This window comes from Vitis riparia, chromosome 19, assembly GCF_004353265.1.
Source record: "Vitis riparia cultivar Riparia Gloire de Montpellier isolate 1030 chromosome 19, EGFV_Vit.rip_1.0, whole genome shotgun sequence".
In the NCBI taxonomy this organism is placed as follows: domain Eukaryota; kingdom Viridiplantae; phylum Streptophyta; class Magnoliopsida; order Vitales; family Vitaceae; genus Vitis; species Vitis riparia.
The window spans coordinates 9135161-9154757 of NC_048449.1; the positions used below are offsets into that span (position 1 = coordinate 9135161).

Consider the following 19597-nt stretch of genomic DNA (forward strand, 5'->3'; position numbering starts at 1 on the left):
AACCTGTTGTTGAGAAGATATAGGATTAGATGGGTGAAACAGGGCTGTTCCTTTTCTTGAAGTCTAAATCAGCAAACCATAAGGTCAACAGGCTTGCCAAGAGAGGAGTCTACCAAGGGATCATCTATAGGCATCTTGCATTTGTTTAGTTAGGGGCCTTCTATAGGCTGATCTTTGTTTTTTCCTTTCTGCCCGCTGGTTTCTTTTCTCTTTCTTCTTGCACAGCTTCTTTTTTGAAGGATCTAGTACCATCTTTTGTGAACCATTCCCTAATAATATAATATTCTTCTCATTTCTTGTCAGAAAGAAGGTGGCTGCAACTTCAAACCCTTCACTAGGTGGCCCATTGAAGAAGAAAGCAAAAACTGAACAAGTACAAGTTGTTGAGGGCCCATGCTGTTAGACAACCATATTATGAGTTTTAACTATCTCCTTCTCCCATATTTTAGGACAAATGTTGACAGTGGGAGGATTCAGGGTTGAGATTGGTCACTGTAAATACTGCAGTTTAGTTAGAACATCCCTCCTCCAAGGAAAAATTGAAGCAACTTTATTTCAATTGGATAAGGAAAAAGCTCCAGGCCCTAAGTTTTTCAATATCTTTTTATCAAGATTTTTGGCTGACTTAAAAAGACAAGCAATCAAAAGTATGTCATGAATTCCACAACAATATGGTTATAAATAAGAACACTAATTTAACCATTATTGCCCTTATTCCAAAAAGAGCTGCCACATGACGTTAAAGAAGACAGAATCTTTAGTTCAGTTTTCAATCTTTATAAGATTATTGCCAATTTCCTTCCTGAGCTCATCAGACTTGTGCTTCATGAGGAGGCTCTCATTAAGGGCAGTCAGATACTGAATGTTGTGTTGATAGCTAATCATTTGTCAGACATAAGACTTAGGTTGGGAGAGGAGGGTGTGTGGTCTTTACAATTGATTTTCAATGCTATATGCACCTCATGGATTTAATATTGTTTCCTGTGATAGTTTTGCAATTCTTCTATATAGTTGAGCTAGGGCCTGGATTTTAGCCTCTTGTAAACTTAGCTAGAAAATCCTACCCTTACAGTTCACAATTGCAGTAGATGTTTTGAGCAGAATGATGATGAGCGCTGAGGCTCGAGGTTTCATAAAGGGCTTTGAGGTCAGGAGAAACAATCTTACAATGTCCCACCTTCAGTTTGCATATGATATTATTATTTTCTTAAAAGGAAACAATTATTAGCTCTTACCATTAAATTTATCTTTCTGGATCTTATTGTCAAGTAATAACATTTAGATAAAAGCACACTGTCAGATATATGGATCAAGGTCATTTCAGCAGGCTTGCCACTATCTTCTCTAGATCTTCCCATAGGGGTAAACCAATAGTTCTCAAATTCTGAGACCTGGTTGGAAAATCTGTCTTGTCTTCAGGAGGCAGAATCACGTATAGTTTTTTTTTTATAAGCAAATTGAAGTTTTATTAATAGGTGTCTAATAAAAAGGGTTGCAATTCAAGTACAGGATGTATACAGAGAGAGTAAAGACCCAAAAAAAAGGTGCAACTGCACCTCAACCCCTTCCCAAACAATCAATGACATCTAAAAGTCAACTAATGTCGATTCTTGCTGAATCCAGAGACTAAATAAAATAAAGAATTAATTAATGCATTTTTCACCAACCCTTCTAGTCTTTCCAAACCTTCAAAAATTTTATTTTATTTTATTTTTTATTTTTTTTTATGAGTAAAGAGAATTTCATATATAAAGAGACGCCAAAAAGTGACTCAAGGTATACAAACCTATACACCCACCACCAAAAGGGCCAAAGAAAAAGAAGAATGAGAACAACATCCAGCTGGCCCAAAAAACAACCTTAATAGGATCCCAACCAATCAATAAAATTAACCATAGTTGAAGAGCATTCAACTATAAACAACTTAGCCTCAGACCAAAGAGAATAAACAAAAGAGTATTTCAATATCTGGATTGACAACACATCATCCTTGAAGGCCAATCTATTTCTCGTCTTCCAAACCGTCCAAAATATGTAAAGAGGAGCAGTTCTCCACACCTTCCTGCGTTTTTTGTCCATAAAAAAACCATGCCCAGCTAAGGAGAGTCTCTCTAACTGAAGAGGGCAGCACCCAAGACACCCCAAACAAAGTAAAGAGTAACTCACATAGGACCCTTGTTTTTGAACAATAAAAAAGAAGATGGTCTATGGTCTCCTCATTCTCAAGACAGATAAAACATCTATTTGCCAAGGCCCATCCTCTTTTCTGAACAAGATCTAGGGTTAAGGCTTTACCCCACGTAGCCTCCCATGCAAAGAAACTAATTTTGGGTTGTACCCACACATTCCAAATACAGCTAGAGGGAAACAAATAAGTGCAGTCCGCTTCTAGAGCAAGGTAGAGAGACTTGGCCGAGAACTTGCCACTCTTTGTTTCGGTCCAAACCACCATATCATCCACATCTCCAAGCACTCTCTTCCCATGAAGACGCTCCAAAAATCTTTCCACCTCCCAATCATTTAGGGCTCTTGAAAAACAGGGATTCCAACCCCTCCAACCCCCCTCAACCGAGGGATCCCAAAAATCCGCCACCCAAGCTTCCTTGTCAACAGACAAAGCAAAAAGGGAAGGAAAAGACTCACACAAAGGGGAATCCCCACACCATCTATCCCTCCAAAATCTCACCCTCCTCCCATTGCCAACACTGAAATAAATCCGGGCACCCACCAACTCCCAGTCCATCCTTATTCCTTTCCAAAACCCCACACCATGCGCCTCTCTCACTTCCCGAGAGCACCAACCCCCTCTATCTTCCCCATACTTCCCTCTAATCACTTGATTCCACAAAGCCTCTCTCTCATTTGCAAATCGCCAATTCCATTTGGAAAGAAGAGCCTTATTGATTCCACAAACCTTCAAAAATTTTATGATTCCATTCTTTTCAATATACATGGGAAGAGGAAGAGAAGGACTGCCTTCCAAATCTTCTTCAGCTCCTCCCCACAAAACTCACCTGATGGCTGACAGTCCATGAGCAAAATCCTTCAGCAACCAAGGCAGCACACCCAGGAGATTCTAAACAAAAGGGATGACAAAGATTATACACCACTGGGCAATCTACAATAAATAAGTATATCATTGACACCCACAATGCTTGCAAAGGCAACACCAACTACCAGAAGACCAAAGTCCCTTCATAAGCGGATCCATCATGAGTATTCTCTCCCACACCATCTCCCAAGCATAGAAACAAACTTAAGAAAGAGCTTTGTGGACCACACTTCCTTAGAGGAAACAGGCAGGAACATAGAATGAAAAGCAAAATGACTTGACCAAGAAGCTAACAATTCTTCAAGGACCTCCAAACCAACTGTTCATGACATCCTTCCCTCATTGGAATACTCCAGTATGAAGGAACAAGTGCAAGTCCCAAAATCCCAATCATGGAAATTTCTCCAAATATGAGTTCCAATAACTGCCCTCTCCCCCTTTCCCAAAAATCAGCCATCTAAGCATTTCTAAGAGAAGCAATACAAACAAATTGGAAATGAATCTTTAAATGCCTACTCACCCACATAATACACCATACAAAAACTTGGTGTAGAGGCCATTACTCACCACATCACCTCTATCTAGTCTTGTCTAGCATATAATCCTATGTACTATGTATCCAAAATCCATCTTTGAGATCCTCATTAAGATTACTTCTAGTACTAAGGTGGTGTTTGTTTTTTGGCTGAATAGAAAAAGCCAAAATATTTGACTTTTTCTATTCAGCTAAAAGTAATTCATTTACATCAACCAACATAATTAAATTAAACTTATTGATAACAAGTTCATTTTAGTGATGTTGGTTAATATTAATAAGGTACTTTTAGCTAAATAGAAAAAGCCAACTTTTTCTATTCAGTCAAAAAACAAACACCACCTAAGAATATGCAATGACTGACTTTGGTCAAGTATTAGTGAATGGGTGAGAGAACATTTGGTAAGATAAATCAAGGTACATGGACTTAGGAGTGAAGTGGACTTAGGTTTTAAGGACTTCTTCTAGGAATAGAACTTTCTTAGGTAAATGGTGATGGTATTTTTATAGGGAAAGTAACTCACTATGAAAATGTAGGATTTTTTTTTTTTATAGGAAAAAATAAATTGTATTAATAGCACCTAACAAGGAGTAGCACAAAAGCACACACAGTGTATACATGGCACCTAAAGGCCAAACACGGCTAAGGGCTACACGAAAAACAACATCCTCACTTTAGTTAGAGCTCAACCAATCAATAATATCAAATATGGGCGATGAGCAATTGCTTATGTACACTCTAACCCACTGCAAAAAAATTGTACATAAATGATTGTTTGATTACTTAATCCACTTGTTCAATGGTTCCAAACGCTCCCCTATTTTTCTCCTTTCATATGGTCCAATCTAAGCACAAAGGAACTGCTCTCCAAGCTTTCTTTCTTTTCTCCCCAACAAAGGATCCATGTTAGCCAAGAAGAACATCTTTTTTTTTTTTTTTTGATAGGTTAGCCAAGAAGAACATCTTTGACTAAGGAGAACACCACCCATTGGACTCTAAAGAGAGCATACATTAACTGCCATAACATAACTACTTTAGAACACTGAAGGAGGATGAGATTAGCCATTTCTTCTTCTCTTTTACAAAGTAACATCAATTTGGCATCCTCTAACCCTGTTTCTGAGGGGATTTAAGGTCATTATTCTTCCCCATGTAACTTCCCAAGTGAAAAACATACCCTCATCATGTAGTATTTATAACTTAGAAGCATCTATGATTTGTGTTCCAATGGAAAGGACACCAACATAGTTGTTAGATGGTTATATCAATGTTAGTGGATTTTGGAAAGCAATCTAGGAATTTTTTTTTTCTTTTTCTTTTTTTTTTAATAACTGAGGAACCTTCTGTAGTCAAACCCTTAGGACTCTCCATGAGGACACAAACCTCGGGGTGTTGACCTCACCCACAACAACTAGCACTAGGTAAATCAGGGTGTCATCAACAACAGGATTCAAACCTGAGACCATATGCCTCTTACTAGGACCACCCAACATTCACCCTAACCAACTTGGCTACCCTGGCAGGCTGAAAGCAATGTAGGATTCTTAAACCCCATCATCATCATATGATGATTCAACAATAAGTTTTGCAAGGATTTATAATAGGGAGAGCAATTTTAGTGATTGCAACATCCTAAACTCTATTCTTTATCAAGGATAAGAAATTCTCCCTTTTTGTTGTTATTGATCCTTCGCATTGAACCATCCTTTTTACAAGCTTGATTTTTTGTGCATGAAATAATCTAGGGAGAATTCAAAGCAATGGCTTCTAGGATTTGTGAACTTAATTGAAGATTTTTACTTGGTGAATTTTTATTCAAAAAATGATAAAGATTTTACTTAGTGAATTCCTGCAAGTCCTACAAAGAAGACTTTATTTAGTGAATTAGGGTTTTGTAACAAAGAATCCATTAGATCTTATGATGACAATGTAAGAATTGAAGATAATATAGTAGAAAAGTTCACTAAGTAGGACATAAGTGATAATATAGTTGAAATTGAAAATAACAAGTTCAAAGTACTGCTTTCCAAAATAAACTAGGAATGCAAGACATAAGTGATAAACACCCAAGTTTTGAGGGGGAGCATTCAATGGGGTAAAAAGCTACCTTTGTGACTTGCGTTAGAATGGAACTTTTGTAATTTTAAGGTGCTCACTACTTATAAGTTATACCATAGAAAAACTCATGACGTAACACTACCCTCACACCTCATCTTCCACGATTTCTTTTCTTTTCTCACTTCTTTCTTCAGTTACTTTCTAAGCTATATCACAAGATCAAATTTCAATCTACTTAAAAACAAAATTCCTTTTAAATGTTTCAATAGAGCTTCCATTAATCAATCTACAAAAGAACCTCTTAAATAACATATCCTATTATGTTTTCATTAAACAATCCTCAAATTTAAAGCCATAATGTAGCCTCCCACTAAAATCTATGGCACATAGGACAACCCAACCTTGATATGACTACCTAGCCTAGTAGTATAGGGTATTGGACTAACAAAAGCATTTGGCTCTTGAGTCTCTAACTAGTGTAGAAAAGCTAAAGAAGAAAAACAAGACACATGCAAAGGCTCCACATGAGAAATGACCCTTTTAACCTTTTTAGGATTTGTATAAAGAGCATAAATGTGTTAGAATTGGGTACATAAAAGTAGAGTACATTAGTAATAGAAACAATAAGCAAATGCGTTAACATTGGTAGTGTGCTAGTGTTAATAAGTTCTTATATTTTCACTACCCTTTTCAAGTTGATGAGCCTTGGATTTTTTTTTTTTTTTTTTTTTTTTTTTTTTGTGGTGATGTGTAACTCTCTTTTTTTATGGGGTGGGCGGGTATAGCAGGGTGGGGAGGGGAGGGGGAGGGGGGTGGGGGTGGGGGTGGGGTTGTGGTTCCCTACTAGAACTCACTTGGAACCTCCACATCTCTGTCACAACACCTTGCATCCAAAATTCTTCTATATATATTCAGAACTACAAATTAACTACAAGAACTTTAAATTTTTATTTATAGATGCCACTGCCTTGCCTCATGCATTAATTACTAATGAATTTTTTTATTAGAAACAAACTAATTCATTGATATGAAATAAGTAATCGAAATGTTCCTCGACTTCTTCACCTACCATTAAGTGAAGGTAACTAGAGCATACTTGATCTAAATTCCATGTGGATTTCTGTTTGAAACATTCATAATAGCACAAGATTTATGATAAATCTTTACTTAACATACACATATGCATGATTGGTTCAGCCATAGTTGATCAAGATATTCACTCAACAGTCTAGTTCAATATAATATGGGAATCAAAAAATAATAATAATAACATTGCAAATATAAAACACAATAAGCTGAAAAGAATGCAGATCAAAATAAACAAACAGAAGCACTTCAAGAAACCAAGAGTCAAACCTGTATCAGGACAAAGGCCTTACGTGAAAGACTTGCCTGCAGCAAACCATCATTTCCATTGAGAATTGATGGAACCCTAAAACATAAAATAAAAATAAAGACAAAGGAGGGCAAGAGAAAGAGAAAGAGCAAGAGAGAGAGAGAGGGAGAGATCTTGGATTCATACAACTAAGTATTGACAACTACATTTGATCATTTGAGTAGAAACTCACATGTATTGCTGCTAGTTGAGATTCATTGTGATTTGTCTCAATGAACTCCATCAATGGTCTAGGAATTTTCCAGGACTGTTCACCAGGACTAGGACTGCTGTCAGTCGCTGTTAATATCAAGTCCTTGAAGGGGAGAGACCCAATGGATTGTAAACCAATATATTCACGAACAATAGTTGATAAACTGCAAATCTGCATAAGTTTGGATTGTTTTTTATTATTAGAAACAAAAAAAATTATTAATGATAATAAAAGTACAAGAGATGGATGAGAGGTCCTTCCCTCAAAATACAGATCCTGATCAAAGTAATACAGAAACCCCCAACACAAAAACACAAAGGCATTCCCCACCAATCTCAAAATTTTGAATCACAAACCGAAAACCAGTTGAGTTGAATAACATCAAGTAGAACTCCTCTAAAAGCGGCATAAGGTTGGTTTGTTAGCGGCTAACCTAAATTAATAATGATAAATGGGCCCCACATCAAATAACCTTTCAGGTTTATGAACTTTCCAGGTTCCACTTGTAGCATCAGAAATTATGTATGTGATGTATGTTGAAAACATGATTCACTGATTCCTTTCAGTGACTGCTTGTGTAGTATTTTAGATACCGAATGCTTAAAAAAGCACCAAATATCCTTTGTATTGAGAGATTATAATTCTGAAGGATATCGGATCAAGGAAACTAAGAAAGAAATTTTGCTCTTTTCATTTTTATTCTTATCAACAATGTTCAAGGAGAAGTATAAATCCTTTATCTTGTATATTTTAGTGTATGCCAAAATTTTCAAGTATTTGGCAAGAGCAAGAGTTAAGAAAGAATAGAATACCCCATAAAAGTTCTATTTTTGCACGTTTTTAACAAATTAAAATATTTTTCACAGCAATATAACTTTAGCAAAATATAAGAGCCATACCATAGAAACAAAACAAAAAATTTTTACAAGCACAACTAATTTCTCAAGGAAAAGCGTACCTTCAGAATATACAAACCTCTATTTGGATCATTAATAAGATTACCAATAAGAGAGTGCATGCTCAACAACCTTGGACAAGATACAACTTCATCTGTATTTATTCCCTTGACCTCTCCATCTAACCACATTCTTACTCTAAGTAAATCTCCCTGACGATGCTCTGCTAATGCAAAAGCATATGTAGTTGGCAGTCTTGTACCCTCTTGAAACTGCAAAAGAAACCCCTTCCAAATACTTAAGCATTCCCGGTAACATTGATCAATTCTAATAAACAATACCATTCATTTTGAAATACAAATTCACTTCTTTCAAATCCAAAAGACGCAAAAATAATGAACAAATCCTTGTAGTCACATATAATTGAAAAGAAAAAAAAAATTAAAGAGAGCAAAAGTGCATTTAATTTAGTATCCACAATTTGATGACGCACTAAAACGCATGATTTGAATACAATTACAGGGCTATCTTTGTTTTTCAGAGCAGAAATTGATTATCTTGTGAAATTGATTCATCACATTTTAGATAAAACGAGTGGGCACCTTTGTTTTTGAGAGCAGTAATAGATCATTTTGTGAAATTGATTCACCCTCCTCTGCCTTATAACCAACCACCGGTATGCTAAACCCATCAGTCTCACTGCATTCTCGGACTATCGCAAACTTCCACTCTGACACTGCAATGCCCATCAAAAATAGTATTTTAGTTTCTGTCTGGATTACATTGTAAACTTCAAAATAAAAGAATAAAATAAAAAATGTAAACATTTATATTTTATCTAGAGTGTAGCTATCTGGGTCGCATTATAAACCTTTAAAAATAAAAAATAGAAATTACATCCGTTTGGCAGTCGAGAAACCATAGGGAAAAAACAATAAAGGAAATCAACGGGAAGCAAATACTAAAAATATTTAATTTTGCTTTGTTTTCTTGAGTTTTCTGCGAAAGAAACATACCCTCTTCTTCATCCCTGCCCTGCACGATCTGGGCTTTTACTTCTTCAAAAAGAAGAGGCTCGAAAGTTGCGAGATAATCATCTATGTCAGTGTATGTATCCTTCACCTTCCTCAGGCCCAGAGCACTTCCATCACCAATGTTTCTGCTGTTTTTCTGCTTCATGAAACCACTTTATATTTCAATTGTCTGATTTGAAAAACCAAACACATGAATTTTGGATAGAAAACTTAGATTATTGACCTTGGATTCTTTGAGGAGTTGGACATAGTCCCAACCCAGAACTATTTTGCAGAAACGAAGAATACAGGCTTCTTCTTCAAGCGACTTCTTGTCGACAATAGCCATTACTCACATTCACAGAGAAAACCGCAGAGCGAGAGTAGAAGGGTTTAAGAAAGGTGGGCTTGAATCCGAGGGAACGCGCAGCAGAGGGATTTATTCCCAAGAAGCAAACGACGTTAGTTTACTAGAGTTATGTGATAATGGGCCCAGACTAGGCCGGCCCAAATTCTGAACTATTGGACTGTGTAAGTGGGCTGATTTATATTCCGTGGCCATAGTTATATTCATAGTGGCATTTTGGGTCTCTCAAGTTTGATAATTAATTAATTTTTTAAGGCCCAACTTACGTTGTTGATCACACCGACATCAGTTCGTGGGATACCAAATGGTGGGTCACATATATTCCCAAAATCTTAAGCTAATGGAAGGTAGAAGTTACCCCACATATAAGGCCCAACCAACATCCGCAATCAGCCCATATGGGACATTAGACTCCCATCCATCCTGCCTTATTGATTGATTTATCAATTTAATAATTAATTAAGAGTGAGTATAACCGTAATTTTAAGAAATATTTTTAGAAAATTTTATTACTTAAAATAATAAATAAATAAATAAAAGACTAAAAACACTTCTTAAAATCATTGTCAAGTACATCTAACCATATTTTTACTTAAAGTGATTTTAGTAAAAATGTTTTCTCTTAAAGTGTTTATAGGAGAATTGTCAATGAAGTGCTTCTTAGAGAAAAAAAAAAAAAAAAAAAACATTATAAAAGTACATTTAGAGCCCGTTTGAAAATAATTATAAAAAACACTTTTAATATTTTTAATACTTAAAAATTTTCATCATTCAAACGATAAAAATGTTATAAATGTTTTCTAGAATCACCCCCTCAAAAAAATTTTAGTGGAAGTGTTTTTAGAAATATCATCAATCTCTATTAAAACATTACAAGTGATTTTTCAATACTAAAAGTGATTTTTCATATTTTTAAAAGCATTTTTGAAAATTGACCAAATATCTATTTTTTAAAAGTACTTTTTAAATTAAAAGCGTTTTCTAAAATCACTATCAAAGTAATTTTTAAGTGTTTGATAGTCAATCTACAAAAAAAAACCTTTTAGAAAACCTCTTATTTTTAAAAGTGTTTCCTGATTTTCTATAAAAACTTTATTTTATTTTATTTTTAAAAAACATATTTTAAATTAAAAACACTTTATAAAATTACTATGAATCAATGAAGTCTATTTAGAAGTGATTATAATGTTGACATATTATAATAGAGAAAAATAATGGAAATTCATTAATATGTTTTAATTAATAAAAGTACACACGGTCAAAAATTTTAAATCTCACTTTCAATCAAATTTTGATTCTTCTCTCCTTCTACTTGGTATTATCATTCACTTCTATTTTCATCGTATTCTCACATACCAAATCCATCTGGCTGCCTTTGGTATGCGAAAATAGTAAAGGATTGTGCATAAATTTCACAAAGCTTTGAAACTTATGTTTAAAATAGACTCTATCATGTCACACAAGAGCCGTATAATTATTTATTTTATTTTTATTTATATAAAAAAAAAAAAAAAAGAATAGGCGGAGGGTGGCAAAGGGGAATGAATTCTTATTTGTCAATATAAGGTAAATCATATTACTAATGTTCAACCCAAATTCACATAGCACAATACAATTGTAACTTATAAATAAAAGGCAAGTCAAAATCCAAGAAAGTAGGTATAAGCCCTTCTGATCTGTGGGTTGAATTCTTAAATCACTTGCATATTGATCCATCTATTCTGCTGCCCATTTCCTTTTCGTGGGGACCTAATGAAAAGCTGCAGTTTCACTCTTGAAGTAACTGAGGAGGTTTTCCATGCTCATAACTGAATGGTCTCCCTTATCTCTTACCCGGACACTCACCTGTGGATGGATAATAAGTATATTGGAGAAAATAAAGAATGAATAGAAGAGGAGAGAACAGAAACTTTTAGCAAGGATCAACAACCAGGAGATAAATTCCAAGGCATATTTATGACAAGGGTTACACCTCACCACTGACCTCTAATGGAAAAATTAAGTATCCATATACCATCTAGACCTCTAATGGAATCCTTTTGGGAATAAGATAGAAGTTCTTAATATCCCTCCCCACCATTGATCTAAAAATGGAAACAGTCCATGTCTAAACCTCAGCAATTGGTGTTTTGTGGGGGTGGGGAGAGGAAGGGTGGTTGGGTGGTTGTCAAAGTAATTAAGATGCAGAGCACAAAAAGTATGTCCAAACACCCATGAAGAAGTTATAAAACACTATCACATTTTGGGAAAAATATATGGTAGAAAGGATAAATAAAGGAATTTACACTTGGTTTTAATTAATGAATAGCCATCATAAAATGATTTGGGGATTAACTCCACCTTGTTGCACACTTCTGCCTTTTGTTTACATCAAGCATGAAATTAATCTAGATTACAATGTAATTAAATGTTTTCCAAGTTGTTCATAAATTGAGCTTTCTATGTTCTATTTCTCAACAATTTTCTAGGGAGTTTAGGGCAAAGGGCAATGTACACATCTGACAATTTTGTATATGCCAAAATCATAAATGATACAAAGATAGCATAAGTTTAAACACCCTATATATTTGGGGGCACCTAGATACTCTATATCCATGCACTATGCCAAGATAACACTGCTCACAGCTCACCAAAGATCAAGAGTCAGTTGACAAACAACTCATACACATCAATGCAACAGAAAGGTGCAAACTCTCTCAAATTTAGTAGTTAAATGTTTAAAAACTCAGCAACCCATCAAGAGGCACCTAACTATATGAATTCAATTATTATATGTCAAACCTGTCTTGTGTTGGCTTCCTCCTCGCCAACAACCAATATAAAGTTGTACTGGGCCAACTGAGCTTCTCGTACCTGTAGGTAGACTAAGTCAGTAATGAGTAGATCTTATATGTTATTATTAAACAATAAAAGGAACAATTTCCAACAGGCATCTGTGTGACCAAAAAAATGAGGATTCAGGATATTGAAAGTTAGAGATATTGTGTAAAAAAACTAGGATTTTTTATTAAACATTTTATTTTGGCAAAATAAACTAGTGTTTAAGCAATTTTAATCTTTAAACCTATACCCGGACTATCCAATTTCATCATGTTTAATCATGAAAATCGTGCTTTGCTTAAAATATGGATTTTAGCAGATGATTATATTTTTTTTTTTAAAAAAAGTAAGTTTGCTGGCAAGTGTACTTTTATAAAAATACCCCAAGATAAGAAATTAAAAAAAAAAAAAAAAAGGTACAAAAGAGAGAAAAAATGGCAGTTATTTTAAAAATATCTCTATTTTTAATTGATTTTTAATTAAACTTTCTCTTTCTTTTTTTTTTTCCCTTTTAGTATGTCATATCCAAGTTTTTATACCCATTATTTAAATCCTTTTTAGTCATCTCCATGTATCTTAAAATTTTTGAAATGTGAAGAATAAGATAATACATAAACCCATATCAGACAGCACCTGAACCCATGCAACATAGCATAATAATTACCATTAACATGAATGAGAACACTACACAGAATAGAAAGAGATCTAAACAGGCTTCCCCCACAATATGTAATTCACAAGTATCATCTAGTTCCTTTTTGGTGCAATATGTGATATAAGTGACCAACTGAAAAGGATACCCATTACAAAGATATGAATATGCCGACTTCCATCAATGAGAACAACAGATAAAACCTATCATGGCATTTATTATCCAATCAGTGGAACAGTTTCCCTTCTTAGGTTTATATTTGCATTAATTAGTAATAACTTTTTTTTTTTTTATCAGAGCTAATTAGTAATACTTCAAGCTTGAAATTTTAGTTATTTGTGAAGTATTCCACTCATCAATGCAGGTTTACATTACTACTTTCATTTTACAATGTATGAAGTTGTAGCAGAAATTATTAGCATGAATACTGAACCCCTCCTCTAAGACATTGGAAATTGGAATCTTGAATCACGCTCTTAAACCACAATTAAAGCGTCATAATTCCAGGGAAAGAAAGAGTGTATAATTTTGTAAAACCAAGTATACCCTTCCATTAATATTTAAGAAACACTTCTTAAATAAGTACAATCACTAAGCATATAAGATCATTTTCAGTATGGAAATTTGATGATAAGGAAAGTGGTAAACACACCTTTTTCTGGATCTTTCTATCAGTTGTATCAACATCAACATAATAACCAGCTTGATGAATCTGATCCCTTACCTGTGAGAATGCAACTGATAAGGTAACAATTTTAAATGTGTGCTCTACAGTATACTCTTACTCAACAAATAAGGGTCAAAACATACTGTAATTATCAAATTTCACCATTGTTTCTTAGAACCATTCCTCAAATGACCCAACCAATATAAATAAATGAAAAATGGAGCAAGTTATCGAGAAAATAAGGGGAAAAAAGATTGTCATATCATTTCATAATCTGAAAACACAGACAAGGCACAGCCATTATTAAGAAAAGAATAATGTACCTGCATCAGAAAGAACTGTACAAATATCTAGATGAATACAGCCCAACATATAGGAAACAAGAATTCACTATATGTTTCAAATATAAAAAATAAAATAAAAAAAAGAGTCAAATTTACCTAGTCCCACGGCATGCGTATGCATCAGTAAAGATTTCTAGAAAGTTGAGTGTGAAACCAAATATAAAATAATATAGACATTAACCAGCAATTGTTAAACGTACATAGCAAACTACCTGAAGTGCATATGGCTGAGATTTCTCTGACACAGGGCAAACAATTGCTTGACGTGGACTAAGCCAGAAGGGCCATTTCCCCTTGTAGTGCTCCAAAAGTATAGCAAACATACGCTCAACAGACCCTAGGATGGCTCGGTGTATCATGACAGGTCTCTCCCTCTTAGCTTCATCCTCTGCTGAGTAAGACAAGTCAAAACGAGAAGGAAGCTGAAAGTCCAGCTGCAACCACATTATCCACTAATTAAAACCTAATTCCGCACCAAAAAGTACAAAAGTAGCAGCACACTAAAGAATAAAAAAAGCAATTTAACATGATAAACCTGTAATGTTGCACACTGGAATTTCCTATTTAATGCATCAGAAACACTAATGTCAATCTTTGGTCCATAAAATGCACCGTCCCCTTCATTTATCTGTATAGCATGACTCAAATAATAAGAGGCAAGAGAACTTCAAATATAGAACGGTACAGGGTAATTTATTGCAAAGTTACCTCCCATGGCTTCCCACTCTGATTCAAAGCTTCTGTAAGCGCAACCTCGGCTTTTTCCCATGTTTCTAGATCTCCAAGGTATTTCTCTGGCCTCTACATTACAAAAAAGTGTTACAAAGAATGATGAAATATTCCTCATTCCTCCGAATTATAATCTAAGAAATAGCAAGATATATAGAATCAAAATAAAAAATTCTATTAACCCTTGCCCAACGATTTGCACATCTTTGAAAGTAAAATTTGTGCAACCATCCCCATGTAGGATCAAACTCACAAAAGTATGTGTATTAAACAAAACCACTGTGCATAAGAAGCCTTTAAAAAGCCTAACAAAAAAAATAAGAAGCCTTAAAAAAACTCCAAACTGGAAAACAAAATATCAGGATAGCATTAAATCAGGGTTTTACATCTCAAGGTCCTAGGACATTGCTGTTAACATATAAGCCATTGCATGGAATAATCAAATATTACTCACTCAACATTATATTTTTAAAGAATCGGCCTCATATATGGAACCAAAATAAAGGATTCTGTTATCCCTAGTCCAACCATCTACACATCTTTAAGAGTAAACATTCTATAACCATCAAGGGATGTATAGAGATCAACTCACGTTACAATCTCTACAAGGAAACATGATCATTTGACCCCCTTTATTAGTTAATTAAACAAAATGCTATGAATATTAAACAAAAATACTATGGGTAAAATGAGCTGGTAAAGAAACTTCAGTTGAGTTATGCTATAGAAAAGGAAGGCTAAGTACAAGGAGGGGGGGAAGGAGGTTGTAATAGGCCTTAAACCACCCTTGCACTTGTAAGCTGGAAGCTCATCAAAGAAGATGCAACTGGAATCAGTTATTACACATTACAGCTTTACAGAGTTTGATTGCTTATCCCATTCAAGCTCAAAATGACCTTGAAATCACTTAACTAAGTTAGGAATAGAAAACTCTCTCATATAATAGAGGAACAATTAGGACAATTCAAAATATTATAATAATGAATATGCAAAATAAAACCACTGGCCAAACATTTTGAGACACAACAGGCACCAACTGCCCAAAAAACACAAGTCAAAATCACAGAAAGTATTCCAACTTACTAACAAAAAAGGAACCAGTAAGATCATATATCCCTAAAGGCCGGCAAGGGGCATTCCTCTATCGAGACATTGAAGTGTCTAAAGATTCAAAGTAGCTTTGGCTCAGCTGTTTCTTCTGTATAAACCAGAACCATAATGCATTATCCCAAGTATTTGGTCCTCTTATGAACCAAAATATAACCCATCGATTTTTGTACTTATTTTTCTTATTGACCCTCAACATGAAGTCAACTCCCGGATTTCATGTTTTTTCTTTTTTTATTTCCCCCCTTCTTTTCTGTGTGGGGCTGTTACACAATCAAACCTAGAACCTCCTCAATACAGAGGCCAACCCCTTGCCACATGAACCAAACACCAAGACCCTAGTCAAACCTGTATAAGTGGATGATCCATGAGTCAATAAAAAAATTAATTACAAGGAATGCGCACTTCAACTTTGATATCCTTGTTTTTTACATCTTCTAGAAGTACCAAAATTTCATTCCAGAAAAGAATAAATGTAAACCACAATTTAAATTATATCAGAGAATCTATCAAAAAAAAGAAACTAAATTATATTAGAGAGTTTAATTGTCTTTCCTACTAGTTTCAATTGCTTTTGCATATATCAATCTTTTCCTTCAGAAAAGGGTTTCAAAATTTTAAATTTCAGGCACCACCTAATTAGGGGATAAATTCATTATCAGTCAAAAAATGATACTATGCTTCTAATTTCTACACATCTCTGTTAACAAAGACCTGAGACAGTTTTCAAACCTTCAAACTCTAGGCACCACTTAGGGGATAAACTAATTATAAACAAGAGATGATACTACACTTTCGGCATCCATCCTGACAGATATCTCTTGACAGTTCCAATTCTACCCCAAAAGGAATATGCACCCAAAGCTGAAGCATTTAACCTTTGTGGCAGGCAATCAGTCCATTTTTCCTAAGGTAATCTTCAAAGGCCTCCCTAATGACCACAGAAGCTAGGAATTTGAAAAGCAACTGCATAATGGTCTACAACTGAAAATAAAAAATAAAGCACCCAAACTATCGTTTTTTTGTAAGTTTTGTGTAATTATACTGGAATGAACACTGATATGTGCAATCAGCACCATTATAAATTCACATCTGTTGATCCATGGGAGAATCACCATTAATAGATTCTAGAAATAACATGAAAGTTGGCAAACTCAATACTTTAAGGAGAAACAAGGTTCAGATGCATACTGTAGATAGCTTCAGCTCATAAGTGAAGCCAAATATATTGTAGGCATAATTGATGAAATCCAAGACACCCATGACTTCATCCTTTATCTGAAAATTTGAAGTAAAAATATTCACCCAAGGTACAGGAAACAAAAAAAGAGTTATACCAACATTTTGCTACATATCATTAACTCTAAAATCACCTGGGACTCCCTGCAGAAGATATGTGCATCATCCTGCAGCAAAACAGGGACCAATTATGGTTGTTTCTAAAGATATAAATTATGGAACTAGTGTTATAATCCTCAACCACATCCAAATTAAATGGAACTTTCCACAAACATAAGGCACTTCAGGCCCAAGAAAACTGTAAGGGTAAGACGCATAAGATAGCTAGCAATGAAAATTAATAGCTATGTGAGGACAGTACAGGAAGGCTCCCGAACACATAGGGGGAGCCAGCCCAGTACAATTTTCACCAAATTCTGATATCAATAAGCTACAACAACCAAAAGAATACCTGCTGAAATCTCCTGACACGAGTTAAACCTGTAAGTGCACCACTGGCTTCATTTCGATGCAAGACCCCAAAATCAGCAAGCCGAAGAGGAAGTTCTGCAAAACCATCCTACACAATTAGGATGTGGTGGTGCAAGGATACCAAAGGGAGATTGTTTACAATTGTGCGAGCGATTAAGAACCAGAGAGATTGACCAGGATTTATAAAAATTCACTTCTCATAACTCCTGAGAAATTGTACACAGGCTCATTGTCTAAACCTAGATTTAGATACAAACAAATAAAAACAACTACACTTAGTTGTTGTCTTTCCTGTGGGAGAATGCTAATTTACAGATGCATTATCATGTCAAATAAGCTGACTCCACACAAAACAAACAGACCACACCAGTAAGGCCCAACATGCCCAAATTGAAAGGCATGGAAAAAACAAGAACGGTTCCATAATAGGATAAGACATATGGCTTATAAATCAGCAGACAAGGTAGCCGTATATAAAGCAAGACTTACTTGGGGTGAGGTTACTTTTAAGAAGTAAATTGACAAATGGAATCAGCTCAAAGGAATGTACCACCATCACACAAAGCAAAAAAAAAGACACAGAATCCTCAGGAATCAAAGCATAAATAGTTTAGTCCCTAAAGAAACCCATGGGACAACTACTAAAACAAGAGAAGCATTTCTAACAATTGTTATATCTTTTTTATATTCAAACTGTAAAGGAAAAAAGAAAATGCATACAAGTTAAGATAACTAAAAATTGCAGCAGAGAACAATTTGATTGGTAACACTAATGATAAACATATTGAAAGAACATCAAGATCCAGGTAATTTAAGTTCTTCCATCCTTTTGAATCGGTATGGATCAAAAGAAGGCTATTGCCTCAATCTAAGATGGAGCCTCAAAGAGCAAAGGAGCACCATGTAATGCTATTTAAGATAAATATATAAAAAATCAAATGCACTCACCTCTATATGAACGAACTCTATGTTCAAACATCAAACAATGCCCTGGGCAATTCATTGGCTTAAGCCCAAACTCTTGTTTTTCAACCTACAACAAAAGACTAGATGTAGTTTCAGAACAAAGTAAACATGATCCAGGAACATGAAATATAAAGATATACTTCTCCAAGGATGAGTAAAATGTTTAAGAAAGAGATCTAGGTGCATACATACTCCACCTTCTAAAACCTAAACCACTTCATAGATTTCTTTAAAACAACAGTAGTAATAATGCAGTGACAATAACAACAAAAACAATAATAATACATTACCCTCCAATGCAAGGGATAAAATACTTATAACAGTATACTTCTATTAAAAACAGCAGCCCTACACCTAGAGCATGCACTCCCACATCCAGAAAAATTCCCCTCCCTATTTTTAATTCAAATCCCAAAAAGATAAGATGCATTTTTGTACAAAAATTCCTTTCTTCTTGCATTCAATCAAAAAGAAAAACCTAGGGGTATATATATAAATATTAGATATAGAGAAAGAGGGAGAGAGTATATTAAAGTCTCTCCACCCTCCCACTTTAACAAGAAATTGGCTTTCTGAACCGTTGAAGACAACAATATAAAGAAATATGACTATCTAGAAATGGTTTTGTTGAAAAACCACACCTCAAATACAAACATATTTTCCTTGTAATTAGCAGCATGACCAGATGTTTCCCAAAGTTGCATATTATACATAGTTGGTGAGAAAACCTGCCAAAGCAAGCAACATTAGAAATCTTTTCATTATAAATATTTTTGCATTACAACGACTATAGAGCTGGTCCATTAACCTCATGGTAACCTCTTTCCCTGTATTGAGCTTTTATGAACTCCATCAACTTGTTGTAAATTCGACCCCCATGGGGAAGGAAGAACCAACTTCCAGGGCTGAAATTCATATTCAAAATGAATATCATTTGCAATGTTAATCATGTGGATATAATATTAACTTAACCAAATTTCTTATACCTAAGTGGGTGACAGAAGAAAAGCTCCTGTTTTACACCCAACAATCTGTGGTCATATTTCTTGGCTTCTTCAATTCGAGCAATATATTCCTGAACAAAAGATGAC

At 34.7% G+C, this 19597-nt stretch overlaps 2 protein-coding genes across 2 annotated transcripts in view; both read right to left on the reverse strand.

Annotated features, from left to right (window-relative positions):
- The window catches only part of LOC117908551 (probable helicase MAGATAMA 3), a 50214-nt gene extending 40656 nt beyond the window's left edge, over nt 1-9558 (reverse strand). The window contains exons 1-6 of the mRNA XM_034822192.1: nt 9389-9558; nt 9148-9301; nt 8734-8867; nt 8194-8403; nt 7215-7406; nt 7003-7038 (exon numbers count right to left, since the gene is read on the reverse strand). Coding sequence (XP_034678083.1) covers nt 7003-7038; nt 7215-7406; nt 8194-8403; nt 8734-8867; nt 9148-9301; nt 9389-9493 — 831 coding nt within the window. The 5' untranslated portion in view covers nt 9494-9558. The remainder of the gene's footprint in view (nt 1-7002; nt 7039-7214; nt 7407-8193; nt 8404-8733; nt 8868-9147; nt 9302-9388) is intronic.
- Nucleotides 9559-11034: 1476 nt separating this feature from the next.
- LOC117909277 (threonine--tRNA ligase, mitochondrial 1-like) overlaps nt 11035-19597 on the reverse strand; it is a 31512-nt gene continuing 22949 nt past the window's right edge. Inside the window, exons 8-20 of the mRNA XM_034823236.1 lie at nt 19493-19581; nt 19315-19411; nt 19148-19234; nt 18489-18573; nt 17521-17615; nt 17204-17236; nt 17022-17108; nt 14703-14795; nt 14530-14622; nt 14207-14428; nt 13636-13707; nt 12293-12364; nt 11035-11356 (exon numbers count right to left, since the gene is read on the reverse strand). Of these exons, the coding sequence (XP_034679127.1) occupies nt 11261-11356; nt 12293-12364; nt 13636-13707; nt 14207-14428; nt 14530-14622; nt 14703-14795; nt 17022-17108; nt 17204-17236; nt 17521-17615; nt 18489-18573; nt 19148-19234; nt 19315-19411; nt 19493-19581 (1221 nt within the window). The 3' untranslated portion in view covers nt 11035-11260. The remainder of the gene's footprint in view (nt 11357-12292; nt 12365-13635; nt 13708-14206; nt 14429-14529; nt 14623-14702; nt 14796-17021; nt 17109-17203; nt 17237-17520; nt 17616-18488; nt 18574-19147; nt 19235-19314; nt 19412-19492; nt 19582-19597) is intronic.